The sequence below is a fragment of the Bos indicus x Bos taurus genome, chromosome 3 (genome assembly GCF_003369695.1).
Source record: "Bos indicus x Bos taurus breed Angus x Brahman F1 hybrid chromosome 3, Bos_hybrid_MaternalHap_v2.0, whole genome shotgun sequence".
Taxonomy (NCBI): Eukaryota; Metazoa; Chordata; class Mammalia; order Artiodactyla; family Bovidae; genus Bos; species Bos indicus x Bos taurus.
Window position 1 is genome coordinate 32,960,891 of NC_040078.1, and position 15,669 is coordinate 32,976,559.

The 15,669-nt window shown below is 50.9% G+C and overlaps 1 protein-coding gene across 4 annotated transcripts; it reads left to right on the forward strand.

The window, feature by feature from the left end:
- The first annotated feature begins 3,015 nt into the window (after positions 1 to 3,015).
- Positions 3,016 to 8,737, forward strand: KCNA2 (potassium voltage-gated channel subfamily A member 2). 4 transcript variants are annotated; one of them, XM_027536225.1, is made up of 3 exons: positions 3,016 to 3,122; positions 5,210 to 5,548; positions 5,994 to 8,737. In XM_027536225.1, exon 3 carries the CDS (start codon positions 6,157 to 6,159, stop codon positions 7,654 to 7,656), a length of 1,500 nt encoding a protein of 499 aa, XP_027392026.1. In that variant the 5' UTR covers positions 3,016 to 3,122; positions 5,210 to 5,548; positions 5,994 to 6,156; the 3' UTR covers positions 7,657 to 8,737. The 4 variants fall into 4 exon arrangements, with proteins under 4 accessions (XP_027392026.1, XP_027392027.1, XP_027392025.1 ...); XM_027536226.1 differs by lacking the exon at positions 3,016 to 3,122 and adding an exon at positions 3,143 to 3,398; XM_027536224.1 differs by lacking the exon at positions 3,016 to 3,122 and adding an exon at positions 3,599 to 3,717.
- The last annotated feature ends 6,932 nt before the right edge of the window (positions 8,738 to 15,669 follow it).

Below are 15,669 nucleotides of genomic sequence, written 5' to 3' on the forward strand. Positions count from 1 at the left end.
ACTGGGTGGTGGCAAGGATTAAATCAAATGATCTATGGAGAGCTGTCAGCCCAGTGCCTGGGCTTACTTTCCATGCTTCCCTGCCCTGCTTCCGGTGGGCTGGCGAGGGCTGTGCGGCCACGTTGTGTGGATAGGTAGGGGGGCTAACCTTCACAACAGCCTATGAAGTATTCCCATTTTGCAGCAAGCATCAGCAGAGGTGGCAGTCATGCAAGAAGGGAGAGATGGTCCTCCAGGAGTGATTTCCCTCCCCCCATACTCCTATGTTCATAAACTGTGGTGGAAAGACCTAAGACCCTCCCTCCTGTCCCTGTGGTGCCTGGGTGGGTGTGGGGGTCAGTGTGGGCATGGACACACTGTCATAAACTCCTTTCAACGGCTGTCGTCTTGGAGGGCAGGAACTAACGGACTCCTTTCTTATGATGGCCACTCAGCAGTCTTTCCCTCTGCTGAAAGCAGGGCCTGGCCTCCAAGAAGGAAACCGGACTGAAGGAGAAAAGAGCAGTCTTTGGAGTTTGACTCACCCCAGGGAAGTCATCAAAGGGCACTCTAGCTGACCTTTTGTGACTAAAATAGAAAACTGTGACCCCAAGCTAAAAAGATTAAACACCTAGGTTAAGCTGGCTTGCTTAATTCATTTAATCCTTACCACCCCATGAAGTCTTTTGTTATTTTACTGACAGATGAGGAAGCTGAGGCTCAGAGGATTGACATAACTTGCTCAAGCTCATACAACTAGCAAGCAAGTGTCAGGGATTCGAATTCTATTATCTTTCTTTTTTCTTTCTTTCCTTCTTTGATTTCTTTTTGGTTGTGGTTCACACTTAGATCAGGCTTTAATGAGGAGAGGTGGGGCGACATTGGGCTTCCCAGGTCGTGCCGTGATAGACTCTGCCTGCAGTGCAGGAGAGTCAGGTTCAGTCCCTGGGGGGAGATGATCCCTGGAGAATCCCATGGACAGAGGAGCCTGGCAGGCTACAGTCCATGGAGTCGCAAAGAATTGGACATGACTGAGCAACTAAACAACAACAAGGATGACATACCCCTGAGTTCAATTGGATGGAAGGAGGGTCAGAGGAATATCCCAAAAAGGGGAATGAAATTTAAGGGCTGCTCATTCTACTTGAGCAGTGAGTATAGTGGCTACAGATATGTGTTAAGACCTGATTTAAGTCCCAGAGCCACCACTCAGTGGCCTTGGGCAGGTTGCTTCATCTCTCTGCCTGTTACCTTTCCACAGAGATTGTGTGTTAGTCACTCAGTTGTGTCTGACCCTTTATGACCCCCATGGACTGTAGCCCACCAGGATCCTCTGTCCACAGAATTCTCCTGGCAAGAATTCTGGCATGCATTGCCATTACCTTCTCCAGGGGATCTTCCCGACTCTGGGATCAAACCCAGATCTCCTGCATTGCAGGCAGATTCTTTATTGTCTGAGCCACCAGGGAAGCCCAAGAGATGGTTCTAATGTAGAAATCACCTCCTAGAGCTGTAGGGATTACATGTCCCATTGGTCTAGAGACACCTGGCACAGTGTCTGGCACATGTTAATCATAATTCACCAACGAACATTATTATTAATTCTCCCTTGAGAGTTTTTCTCTGTCCATGGCTTTCATTCAACAAAGGAGGGCAAAGAAAATATATAGACTTGATCAAATGGATAAGACTGTTGTGCATTAATTAACATAAAGATCCAATGTGGCAAGAAGGAGGAACAGAGTCCTGTGGGACTGGTCAGGAGAAGCTTCCAGAAAGACTGTGGAGCAAGGTTCTGGAGGACAATTTGGTGAAGGAGGCAGGAATGACTGAGACCTCAGGGAAAGAGAGGGGTGGGGCGAACTGGGAAGCAGAGAGAACCTGATGATTGAGCACTTCTTAGAGAAAGAGCCAAAAGCTTAGCAGCAAGCTGGGAGTTAAGATGGGAGTTTCCTAGGGAAGCAGAGTGGAGAGACTCATTTGTGGCATGTCTGCCTGGGGCCTAAACTCTTTACGTAAACTACTGAACCATCACAACAGTTTATGAAGAATCTTCATTTTCCAGATGAGGAAACTGAGGTCCAAAGATGTGAATGAACTTGCCAGGATGTAAGTCCCAGCCTGGCTGGCTCTGAAACACCCAGGCCACACAGGCTAGGACACTGCCAGGGCAGCTTCTCTGGGGCCCTAAACCAGACCAGTCCTACCTGATAGTCATCTGTTGTCCCCAGGGCTCACTGAGGTCACTGCCCACCCAGACTACCCACTGCAGCTCTGGGCAGGACCCCATCTTAAATCCATCTGCCAACGCAGGAGACTAAGAAACACGGGTTCGATCCCTGGGTTGAGGAGCCTGATGGGCTAGGGTCCATGGGGTCGCAGAGTCGGATACAACTGAGCAGGCATGCGTGCACCTTAATGAAACACTGGAATCCCACAAACCTGGACCCTGTGGGCTCTCAGACCTTCTATCTGAAACTACAGGCCTAAAGAGGAGGATTTACTGAGCAAGGAGGGATCAGCAGCAGCCTCCCTGGGACTAGAGGCCCTGTGAACGCAAGATTCCTCGTCTGCTTCAGATATGGGCTCAAGAAACCGCTGTTTGGAACCATAATTCGGACAGCAGACAAGAACTGGCAGGGGCTTGGGGCTGTCATGGACCTTCCAGGAGCACCCCTGACCTTCTCAGGCCCATCATCTGAGCAGAGGGCATCCTGGGCTTCCCACACACTCTTACAAACGCAAAGAGCATCCTCCACCACCCACCCCGGGGTACCATAAGCTGTATCCCCAATTTCAGAGCCCCGCAGGCCAGCTGGCTTCCTAAGGTCTGTGAGGAGCCCATTTTATAAAGAACCTGGCGCTCGCCTGGCGTGCTGCAGTCCATGGGGTCACAAAGAGTCGGACTGAGTGACTGAACTGAACTGGCGCTTGCCTAGGGCAGCTGCACTGCCCCCTTACGCCCCCACCCCCAGCCTTTCCTGCCCCTGCTCCTCCGGGGGAGGGAGTCCAGAGGGCCGGCGCTACAGTTCTGCCGGGTTCCTGCGGCTCCTCCCCGTGGGGGCGAACACAACACCGAGTTTGTGCCACACTGCGGCCCACACCTGCTGTATTCCCCTCTGCGAAGCCAGAGCTTTGGCTGGGTAAGCGGGAGGTGGAGAGGCAGAGCTGCAGGAGGGGGCAAGCCGGCGCGAGAGGGCAAGGAGAGGGTCTGCAGGTTCTGTCTGGCAGCATCATATAATAATAGCAACACGTCTCCCACGCGGCTGGATCCCTTCTCGGGCCTGGGATAGCTGTATTGATTGTTTCCTCCTTGGCTTACTTATGGTTGGCAGGAGTCTCTCATGACCGCTCCTCAACTCTGGTCCCCGGTTCCCCGGCCCGCCGCAGCACCCAGCTCAGCCCTCCGCGAGGTTCTGGTTAGTAAGCTGAGCTCTGCCAAAGGATGGGGTGCTTTCCTCGCGGGGAGGGGGCCCAGGCCCGGGAGCCTCACTGAGCTGACAGCCGGGTGGCGGCACCTCGCTGCCTCGGGTCCCCACCGGCCCCTTTAATTCGAGTCCGCCGGCGGCCAGGTGCGGCGCTGCGTGGCGCGGTGCGGCGCGGTGCGGCTGCGGGCGGCGGCCGGGTGCTCCATACGCGCCGCCCGCGGGACTGCAGAGCCGGCGCCGGCTGGCCGCCCGCAAGCCGCCTCCTGCGGTCATCCAGAAACATGGAGGCTCCGGGTGCCCATCGGGAAGGGTAAATGGGTGTCGGGGCGCTCGGCTGCGCGTGCTGCCGCCCCCCTGTCCGGGCTGCGGGGCACCGGGCGGCACAGCCTGCAGCGCGGCAGGCTCGGGCTCAGTCCCGGGCGGGCGAACCTGGGCCGGACCGAGCCGGGGCGGGCGATGGGGGGCTGGCGTCCAGCGGAAGGAGAGAAACAGGCAAAGGGCTCGAGGACTCTCCGGGCAGTGCCAGGCGCGCGGGGCGGAGGGCGCAGAGAGGAGCTGGCGGGTGATGGGAAGCGCAGCTGACATAACCATGTCTGGTAAATAGCGCTGGTTGGTAGGACCCGAATCACTTGGGACTGCCTGGCGGCATTCCCCTCTCCTGCTCAGAAAGAAAACGGCTTTGCAGCAGAGAAGGGCTTTTCCGCTTCCCTGGGGCCGTGGGATGCCGGGGAGCCCCCCGCTCTTAGGGGAAAGCCAAGATCTGGGGCAGCATCTACTCCCCACCCCCAGAGTTTAGGTTCCAGTGTTTTCCGGAGGGAGATGGAGCCTCGGCGGACCCTTGGACCCTAGGGGCAAAAGAGCTAGACTGCTCTCGGGCCCCACCGCTAGAGCCCCCCTCCGGACCGGGCAGGAGGGGGTTAAGGTGGAGCTGGCTGCAGTAGCCAGCTGGTGGGTCAGGTCCACCCGCGCGGAGCCGAACGCGGAGCGCGCGGGGCGGAATCCCGGCCGGAGACAGGAGCGATGGGGAGAGGGCTCGGACCCCTCCCCGCCCTGGGGCCGGCGGGATTGGGCGGGCAGGGGGCCAGCCCGGAAGCTGGCTTCCTCCAGGCTCCCCCTCTAGCTGCTGCCAAGCTGCCTCTCAGCCAGGCTGACGGAAACTTGGTTCCGCACTCACTGCCCAGGAGACGTGAGGGGTTTTCTCTTGGGGAGAAATCAGTGGTCGGGCGCTGCCTGGTTCGAATGCCACCCCACCGGAGGGAGGCCTGCAAGTGTAGGGGTCCCTGAGGGAGAGGAAGTCCTGGGACCAAGGAAACCAGCTTTTGGAGATCGACCTTTCTGTGTGAGAAGTCTCCCTAGATGAGCTCTGGAGGAGTGTGTGTTGTGGGGAGCCAGGCTGGGAAGGAGCGGTTCTTCCTCCAGGACTCTGCAGAGGTCAGAGCTGGGAGTGGGGCTGCAGTGTAGGAAGCTCTCCCCTTAGGAGATGCTGTGTCCTGACCTCGGGATGGGAGGGCTTTGCCCAGAGTCCCTCCTGATGTCTGCAGAGGACCAATGGGGAACCTGGCTGAGCCAAGGGAGGCCCCTGGAGGAGACAGGCCCAGCCAAGTCTAAAGGCTTGTTCCCTGGGAGAAAACGCTTCCAATGGATGGAAGCCTGCCCAGAAGAGGCAAAGAGGCTGAGGGATAGTTCTCAGGTATGACACCATAATGGAAAATGGGCATGGAAGAGAAGCTGCCAGAGCTCTTCTGAATCTTGGCACTAGCTGCCCAAAAACTCTGATTCCACCTTGCTGCTGTTTTTTCCAGGCAACGTCACACCTCCTGAGGGCAGCCAGGAGGACTCCGGCTTTTGCTGAGCATTGCATCTTACCTCCTTCCTTTCAAAGGCTCCAGATCCCAGCTTACCTGTCCCCGAGTCCTGTGTGCCCCTAACCAGGCATCCCACGACCCCTCCAGCCCAGCCCAGCCCTAGAACTCACCTCCAGGCCCTGGAGCCTGCCCTCCTGCCCAGAATGACTCACCATTATTTCTAGCTCAAGTGAGAAGACATGATGGGGTGTCGGGCTGCCCGTTTGTATATCTAGGATTCCTGAAGCATCGGATCAGCTCTGCAAGGAAGAGAGCTGCAGATTCCTGCCTTGCCAGGTAAATCAATCTATTGTTTAATAATAGCTGTATGTAGAGTCACTGGGGTGGGAGCAATGAGGGAGACCCAGGCCCAAGATTTGTCACTGAAAACACCTCTCAGGGTGCAGGGATCTACAAGGCATTAGTTTAGTGCCTGGGAGAGGGCTCCCTTCCAACCTCTTGTATGGGACTGTGCTCCATGAAGCCTGCGCAGTGCAGGGGGACCTATGTCAGCCCCCTGCCTCCAGCACAGGGCATTCCAGAGCTTTCTTGAGAGACCACCACCTGCTCCCCTCTGATCCCCAGCCCAGGTAAACATAAATCTTACTTTTTTGTGGTATCGGTGGTGGTGATGTTTTTGCGCTTCTTGGCTGAGAGAAGAGAGGGGGAAAAAAAAAAAGCACCCCAGGTCGGGCTGCCAGTGCTGAGTGGTCTTATGTTCTTAACCACCTCTGTCTTTCAGCCAAGCGAGGCTCTCTCTCCAGCTCTCAGGGAGCCCTGGGGGCTCTCCCGCTGGAACCCAGGCTGATGCTGCTGTGTTTCCTGGGGCCGTAAGCACCATCCCAAGCTCCCAGCCACCAGGCAGCTAGAAGGCACAGCGAGAGGCGCCTCTCCCGGTTCCAATTATGACAGTGGCCACTGGAGACCCAGCGGATGAGGCTGCTGCCCTCCCTGGGCACCCGCAGGATACCTATGACCCAGAAGCAGACCACGAATGCTGTGAGAGGGTGGTGATCAACATCTCAGGGCTGCGGTTTGAAACCCAGCTAAAGACCTTAGCCCAGTTTCCAGAGACCCTCTTAGGGGACCCAAAGAAACGGATGAGATACTTTGATCCCCTCCGGAACGAGTACTTTTTCGATCGGAACCGCCCGAGCTTTGATGCCATTTTGTACTACTACCAGTCTGGGGGCCGGTTAAGGCGGCCCGTGAATGTGCCGTTAGACATATTCTCTGAGGAAATTCGGTTTTATGAGCTGGGAGAAGAAGCAATGGAGATGTTTCGGGAAGATGAAGGCTACATCAAAGAGGAAGAGCGTCCTCTGCCTGAAAATGAATTTCAGAGACAGGTGTGGCTTCTCTTTGAATACCCAGAGAGCTCAGGGCCTGCCAGGATTATAGCTATTGTGTCTGTCATGGTGATCTTGATCTCAATCGTCAGCTTCTGCCTGGAGACGTTGCCCATATTCCGGGATGAGAATGAAGACATGCATGGCAGTGGAGTGACCTTCCATACCTACTCCAATAGCACCATCGGGTACCAGCAGTCCACTTCCTTCACTGACCCTTTCTTCATCGTAGAGACCCTCTGTATCATCTGGTTCTCCTTTGAGTTCTTGGTGAGGTTCTTTGCCTGTCCCAGTAAAGCCGGCTTCTTCACCAACATCATGAACATCATTGACATCGTGGCCATCATCCCCTACTTCATCACCCTGGGAACAGAGCTGGCTGAGAAGCCAGAGGATGCTCAGCAGGGTCAGCAGGCCATGTCACTGGCCATCCTTCGAGTCATCCGGTTGGTAAGAGTCTTTAGGATTTTCAAGTTGTCCAGACACTCCAAAGGTCTCCAGATTCTAGGTCAGACCCTCAAAGCCAGCATGAGAGAATTGGGCCTCCTAATATTCTTCCTCTTCATCGGGGTCATCCTTTTCTCTAGTGCTGTCTATTTTGCAGAGGCCGATGAGAGGGAGTCCCAGTTCCCGAGCATCCCGGATGCCTTCTGGTGGGCAGTCGTCTCCATGACAACTGTAGGCTATGGAGACATGGTTCCGACTACCATTGGGGGAAAGATCGTGGGTTCCCTATGTGCAATTGCAGGTGTTTTAACCATTGCCTTACCGGTCCCTGTCATAGTGTCCAATTTCAACTACTTCTACCACCGGGAGACAGAGGGAGAGGAGCAGGCCCAGTACCTGCAAGTGACAAGCTGTCCAAAGATCCCATCCTCCCCAGACCTAAAGAAAAGTAGAAGTGCCTCTACCATTAGTAAGTCTGATTACATGGAGATCCAGGAGGGGGTAAACAACAGTAACGAAGACTTTAGAGAGGAAAACTTGAAAACAGCCAACTGCACTCTGGCTAATACAAACTATGTGAATATTACCAAAATGTTAACTGATGTCTGACTGAACCCTAGTAACCTACTCACAGCTCAATGGAACTAATGCAGACGTTGCATAATAGCCTGCATTGTAGTCAGTGTGTTCTACAGTGTGTATCTGGTTCTGCATGGAAAGCAATAGTCGTGCAAGTGACTTTTGATCTTTTGATTTTTGATTTAGAACACAGAATATCTATCCATGGCTTTCATGCAAATCTTCATCACCGGCTTAGGGGTTTCCAAAGATGGGAGTCACCTATGGAAGCCAGGATTTCAGAAGGACACATTGGGGCCACCTCATAGCAGATACAGAACCCATCACATCAGTGTCACCTTTTCTTCCTAAAGAAATGCACACAGCATCTCAGAGATGCAACTCCCACCACTACCACCCTCATCCTCCCACCCCACCAGCCCACTTGAGCCTACCTCCCCCTTCACAGAGAAAAACCATGGTGGCTTAGCCTTAAAGTTCTGGTAATTATTCAAAAGGTCTTTCCCATTTTTGCATTGAAAAGAACACACAGTGCTGTGTGTTGGAATTACTTTCTGTGTCACAGGCTGGGTGTTTGTGAATTGCAGTTGCCAAGTAGATGCTCCGGAGGCTTGTGTTTCATAACGGAAAATGCTGCATTTGGTTTTTTCTCTGCAGTGTCAAAGTGAGGGAACCCCGGGGGAGGGACAGTTAGGATGACCGAATGTGAGTTGTCAAGTTTCACATTTGCTCCCTTCTCCCTATAGGGAGAAGCTAACAAACCAAGGGACCTCTCAGCTTCAGATTTCACCATTTTTGCAGGCTTCAGGGTCACAAAAACATGTCTGATTTCTTCGTTACATTGGAGTTTGCAGGCATCTGCTTTCTAGTGCTGTGGCCCAGCTACACTGACACTGCAGTGAAATCTACCAGTGATGCAATAGAGCTGCATGGGTGTTTGTTGCATGAATCTCAATATTTAAAACACAGGAGATAACCTATTTTCTTAGTAGCCTACACAGTATTCATATTTAGAGTATTAATAGCCTAGGAATGGCATTGAACTAGGGTTTGTTTTTTTTTTCCTTTCCCATCAGAAGACAAAAAGCCCTCAATCAAGAGAAAAAAAAAATAGACTGTTTGGAGTGAAGAACCAAAACTTCTGGCCCTCTAGCCCACCCCCATCCCTGTTCTTCCAAGTGGGGGTACAGACCTCTGCAAAGCCAGGGGAGTAAGCAGGGAAAGCAGTGTCTAACACCTCACGTGACTGCACCTTAGGAATGAACCTAGTCATGGGCAAGACTGTACAGCTGACTGGGGCACGTTGTCCTGAGCACAGGCGGATCTGTGGATCCAGTGTATATACCTATGTATCAAGTGTCTCTTCCATGAGTTCCTCTCCCTAGCTAGCTATAGAAAAAATGGCATTTGAACCTTGTATAAGCTTATGCAATATTTTTGACACAGGGCAATATATGCATGTGTTTGACTATGTGCACTAGAGTGTATATACACGCATATATATATTTATATAATATATACATACATACGTGTGTATATGTATATATGCACACACACACACACACACACACACACATATATATAGTCATTCTCTGGAGTTCAGGTTCAGGAGCAAACCCACTGCTTGGTGGGTTGGTTGTCTCAGAGACCTAATGGGTTAATTTGTCTCATTGGTCACCCCACTGGGCCTGGGTTTGCCGCCATTGCCTCCAACGCTCCAGTCTTCATGGATTCTTAGATGTTCGAATTGTCTTTCTGCCCTTCATGTGCTGCAGCTTCAGTTCCCCATGGCTGAAGCTTGTCTTACCGAGTGCACAAGGGCCCCAGGGCCCTCACAGCTCCAGCTGACCTGGGCCAGACCCACCCCAGGCAGCCCCTCTACAGCCCATCACCTTCTTCATCTCCATTCTCATTGTCCCTGCCCTGTCTGGTTTTCATTTGAGACGTAGAATGTATTTAACTAATAGAGACCATACACACGAGAACTGCAAACACCATGTCAAAGACATAACCCACAACTCAGATGCAAAATGACATGGTCATCTGGCTCTGCATCAGTCACTTCCACTAACCTTTCACTAAAGAGCCAGAATGGATCGCCTTCTTTGAAACCAAGGACATGGAGGAGGAGGGATCCTGGGGCCCCAATTCCACAGATCTAGGCTAAAAGGGAACCTCCTCTATGGTGAAATTTCTGAAGTTCAGGACCAAGAGATGGAGTCCCTAGTTGAACCACAGGCATCATTTTGATCACCAGGCTCAAGCTGTCTCCCCCATTAAACTGGCAACCAGGGCTGCGTATGCAACCGAAGGCTGGGTAAAGAATCATTCCAAGCCCCTAGAGCAGGCTGAGAGTGAAGGCCACACCGCCTAAAGGTAGAGTTCTGGCTGACCCTGGAATGGGTGCAGATGGGGAAGCTTTTGCCTCACAAACTAGGCTTCTTTGCCTTTCAACATCATTGCTTAAATTTCCCAGACACAGCAAGCTGTGTGGTCAGGCTGCCAGTCGTCACTCCAGCCCTGGCCTCACTGTTGGCTCCTTAGCATCTTCAGTTACCTTGGGGGGTGGGGCACCAGCCCAGGGTGCTCGCTAGTTCCTGGTCACCCACATCCTCAGGGGTCTACAGGGCATCCTAGGCCCGGCACAAAGCCTCCGTGCTTCTCTTCCTCTCCTTCATGGGAGATGGTGCTGTATTTCCAAGGCGTGGGCTGGAGGGATGCAGACTTTGAAAAGATAAATGGTAAAATAACCTATACCTAATGCCTAGGTCGGGTGGTAGATATTTTATCCCAGTGCCCTTGACCTGGGACTATAAAATGTTTACCCACACCGGCACACAGACATACACATCCACCACAAAAGAGATCTACAATGTTGCCATACACAAACACAATATATTCACCACACATGCAAAATACACAGAGACCAAATTAATGAAAAGGGTGTACTCAAAAGATATACGCTTATATCTGTATCCAGAATATGCACACTCAGCCCAGACGTGGAATGTACATATAGAACATACGTGAAAGACCTACAAACACCATGTAAAAGACACAACCTGCAACTCGGATGCAAACCATACAAAATGACGTGGTCATACAGAGTGTACACAAATACCTGCATACACCATGTACAAAGACACAGCTCATGCAAAACACACAAAAACAACATGGACACATGGGTACACATGTGGAATACACCCAAGATAATTTACTATTGTTTGCATGCAAAATACACACAAACTCAGTTTATACACCCAATACATCTATTCATAGTAAGCACACAAACTACAGCATACATACCCAAGAAATTACACACAAACACACACCTCAAATATACTGAGATCCATTCCTCTGCCCCCATATCTATAAATAGGCATAAACAAAAGATCAGATTTAATCACCTTTCCCTAGCCTGCATCTCTCCCCCTCAGTATCCTTCAAGAAATCTCTTCCACTAGTCTCTTTCCCTCTTACTCCCAGATTTCAGAAAAATAACCTCAAGGCTTAAAGCAAAAAGATGGGCCACCGTGGTCAAACAGATTTCTTGTTACGACTGGGAATCTCATTGGGTTTCTACCTATTCACCTTCCTCCCACCAGAAACCCGGGTGCCAAGTGTGGAAGGCCCTGGGACAACTGACAGCCCATTAATACACACCTTTTGGCCATGCCTTTTCTCTCAAAGAAAATCCACACAGACAGTGCAGTAGCTCAGGCGCCCCCAATCCCAACCCTTGGGATCTCTGGATTCATCCCCATCCTCTTGAAAGCAGCGTGGGCTCAAAAATCTGCAGGGTCCTGGGCCCAGAATGAGAATGAAGATGCCCCCAACATTCTTTCAGCCCACAGATCTTACTGCTCCTCCATCCCCAGCGGCTTTGTCGGGGCCTGGGTCAGAGTCAAGACCCTATATAGACTTTATCTCGTGAAACGAGTCACCTTTACTTGCTTGTGGCATCTCACTTGCTCTTGGGTGTAAGCCCAGTGGGGTCAACTCCTGAGTCCCCCCATGAGTGCGCCATCCCAGGCAGGCTTTTCCACTTGCCCCAGCTCCACCTGGACACCTGTCTTCCATCTGATGGCTGTACCTTGAGGAAACACACACCAATTCAGCTTATGTAAAACTTGGTTAAGGATGTAAACCTAACGTTACACAAGCAAACAAGTCTTTTTTAGAAGGTCTGTTTCATATCCTATATCCTAAGGCCAGATTTAAATGCTTTGTAAGATTATGTGCTGTTTTGGAGTTACCCGCAGAGCTGGCTCTTCCCACTAGTAGGACTAGCTGAGAGCTAGGTGTGTTTTGGCAAAGGCCTCACCTCAAATGGAAGTTGGGGAGTCGAAGTCAGGCATCAGATCGAAATCAGATCCTCACGGCCTCTACTCCTGCTGCCATCCAGGCTGTGTCCCACCTGCCCTCCTAAACATGGTCACAGCTCCCCGTCTTCCAGGAAGGAAGCAGCAGGGGATAAGCGTGTGGATCCATATTTGCATACTTAGTGCAATGTGCTGGGCCTTTCAAGTGTTTTCAAGTCAAAATATCCATTGTCCCTTTAGCTTCAGTAGGTGCCTCCTTGGCTCAAACTTTCAAGGAAGTTGGAGTTCTCAGAAGTCTAAAGAGAAAGAGGTCCAGGTTGGGTGGAGAGGGTGTCAGGAAGAAAGGGTAACTGAGCTAGTCAGATTTCAGAGTCAACTTTTTAGAAGCTGAAATTTAGTTAAGGTCATAATGAAGCTCTGTGCTTCCTGAAGCTTCTGTGGTGTTTGACATACCCTTCCTCTCTGCTTCCTCTGCCCCTCTCAGCTGGGCCTCTGAGGATGGAGTAGGCGTGAAATCAGGAGGTTAGCCTTGAAAGGGGGCCCCAAAGGAGCATGCCCCTAGACTTCATTGGCCTGATGTGGAAAGGGCTCCCAGGACAGATTTTTTGGCCTGAGCCTACAGCCTGGGTGCTCATGTGGCTGCCCCATGTGGGGAAGGCTGCAAGACTAGCTTGTCCTGTCTGCTGTCCCTGGATCTCTCACTCCATTGTACTGAGGTCTTTGGCCAACTTCCTCACTCATGGTCAGCCATAAAACATCAATAGCATCTTTATAGAGGGCAGGCTGGGGCTTCCCTGCTGCCCACGGTACTGGAAAAGAGAGGCAGAGACTGACTTTCCACAAAGGAAACCATAGGATGGTTTGCAAATTTTATATGAGAGTGGCACCAGACCCCCATGGCAGACAGGAGGAGCACACTGCTTTGAATTGTTTCCCCAGGAGTGGGGATGGTGAGCCCTGTGCCAGCTCTGGTTCTCCTGTTGCCGTAACAGCCTCCATCCTGGTGATGGCTGTCTGGTCTGAGAGGACTGGTCCACACAGGCTATATTGTCGAGGGTGCTCCTTGGTTACACACTGGAGGCTCCCCCAGCCTTGGCAAAGTGTCCATTGGCAGATTTGAGCCCACAAACTCAACCTCATTAACATTGTTCACCACCTGAGCCAACCAGCAGAGCGCTGGATGCTGGGAGGTGTCCAAATGGCTAGTGTGATCTTCATCTAGATCCAAAGACTTGGCCCTTGTTGAAACCAGCCCTGTTCTCTCATCAGAGCAGCAAGCAGAGATGGGTGGAGGTGAGGGATCCCTGACAAGCTGGAATGAGTCTCATTATCAAATGAACCTAGTTATCTTTTCCCTTCTTTCTGCTTCCCTTCCCACCAACGTTCAGCTCCATCTCTCATAGTTTATTTTTTAAAGAGGAAAAGTGCAATAAACTAAATAGTGACTGTTTTCTTTAGCAATAGCTATTTCAAAATCTTGTTCTCAGGACTGAAAAGTGTAGTACCTGGATTCTCAGATAATGCCCTTGGCTTCTGGGCATCAGTTCACTGTCTCTGTAGCTCCCTCCTCCTCCCACATGGTCACGTGACCCCTGCGCTAGGAGGCCCTGGCCCTCCTCTGGAATGTAAACACACGAGTCTGATATCTGCTCACGGAAGGTCCAGGAGAAGACTTTCTTTGTCACTCTGACTCCTCCCCGTGTGCACCTCTCTCTGTCTCTGTGTGCATCTCTGTCCCTCTCGCCTTCCACCTGCCCCCTTCTGCCTGCTCTCACATGGCATTCTCACAACCTCTGGGCACTGAAACCTTGAGTTTGAGTGACCTCACACCAGCCCATCTCACGGACTTTCAGTCAGACTGGCAGGGTGTAATGGAAGCCTGCAGGAAAGCATTTACCAATAGATAAGAATAAAGCATCCTGAGCCATTACAGAAGATCATTTCCATGCACTAAAAGCCATTACTTGATCCATTTGTTTCCCTCCCTCCCCTCCCTTGGGAGATGGATGCCAGAGGAATGTGGCCTGGAGGTGTGCACCTGAGATGGGTCGCCTGGGCTGATTTGGGGAATTGCCCTCTGGCTGCCCTTCAAAATAAGCTGACTTGCTTAACCAAAGGTCTGCCGTGAGAGCTGTGGAGGAAAGCAAGTGTTGTGGATAGAGGTCTATAGGGACAGTGTTTGTGGGTGGTTAGGGCTTGACAGTAGCGAAACAAAGACCCCACCACCCACTATAGTGTACTGTTGCACAAATATTTGCACATGTTAACTGGGGACTTTAGAAGAGCCTCCTTTCCTGGGGGGAAAAAAAAAATCTGTGCAGCTGAATTTTCAGACTAGATGATCAGGGAAGGCTGGCAACTCCAGGGTCCCACCGCATTCCTTTTCAATCTACCTTGCTCTATACCCGTGTATACAGCAAAACCTCAGTTAACTGACGGGGAAATCCTCAGGGAAGGAAGCCGTCTGATGGCTTTACAATTATGGGTTTTTTGGGTGGGAAGGGGAAAATGTGTTTTGGTTCAACCTTTGTTATGGGGGAAAAAAATCTTTCCTAAGTTGGTTAGTACAAACTTTCCTGCCTTAGTAAGCAGAATGTTTGAAGTTGACAGGAGACCTTGCATTGCTCAGGGTCAGTATTCTCAACCTCAATGCTCATTGTACAGAAGTATGATTGGAGAAGACCAAAGAAATAGGCTAAATGTCTGCTGGCTACAAGACATCTCTGGAAGTTGGACATTTGGGCTCATTAGATAATACCCTTGCCATCATTTGCCTCTTTCTACTGGAAGCAGAGTAAGAAAACATAATTCTTGTTAGTCAAGGTTTTGGTTAATTGGTCCTGAGTTATCAGAGGTTTTCCATATATACATATATCTGTGTATATATATATGTATAGTATATGTATATATGTATACCATTGTTTCAAAAAATTATACAGTTATACAGTGACCAATCCCCTTAGCTTCACTAATGTGGAATACATTTGGCAACCCAAGAAATACTGCATTTATTTGAATTTTTAAAATGACCTCCCTTTGCATTCTTAACCATCACTTCAGTTCAACTTTTTTTCTCCTGCACAGGGACTTTTCTAGAAGGTAGTTCTTTCATAACAGAAGATCAGGCTCCAGCATCTTTCCTTTCCCAGATGGCTGCCTGACTCAGGGATAAAAGGGAAGTCTGATCTAAGAGCCAAGTGCTTTATCCTTTGTTCTGCCTGTCCGACAGGAAAAGTTATTACAAACTTTGTAGTTCTGGGTGAGGGGAAAGCTTAAAGACCTGGCAAAGGACAGATCTCTTTTGCTTTCTCTTTGTCATCGGTGGTAACCTAGGCTTGAATTTCATGAGATCTGAAAATAATAGCTAAAGAACACCTCTGCCCCATGGAAGGTGAGATGTGTAGCAACCCATGAAACTACCAAATCCATCCTCTTGTTGAGTCTGACCAAATCTAGGTTGTGGGTGTAGGCAGTAGAGCACCCATAATTCAGCTGCCTCTTTGGAGAAACACCTGGGTCTGACCTGAACCGTGCTCTCATTCTCCATTTCCCTGGCAGTGTGGTAGACCCATGGGAGACAGCTCCAGCCTCGCCTCCTGCAATTGACTGTATGTGTTCTGCCTAGACGTGGGTGGGAGGGGTTCCTGTTATCTGATGCAGTTGAGATAGAGCCGGGGTGCTTGCCCTCTCTCAACATTCCCAGCATTAGTGTATGTACTAG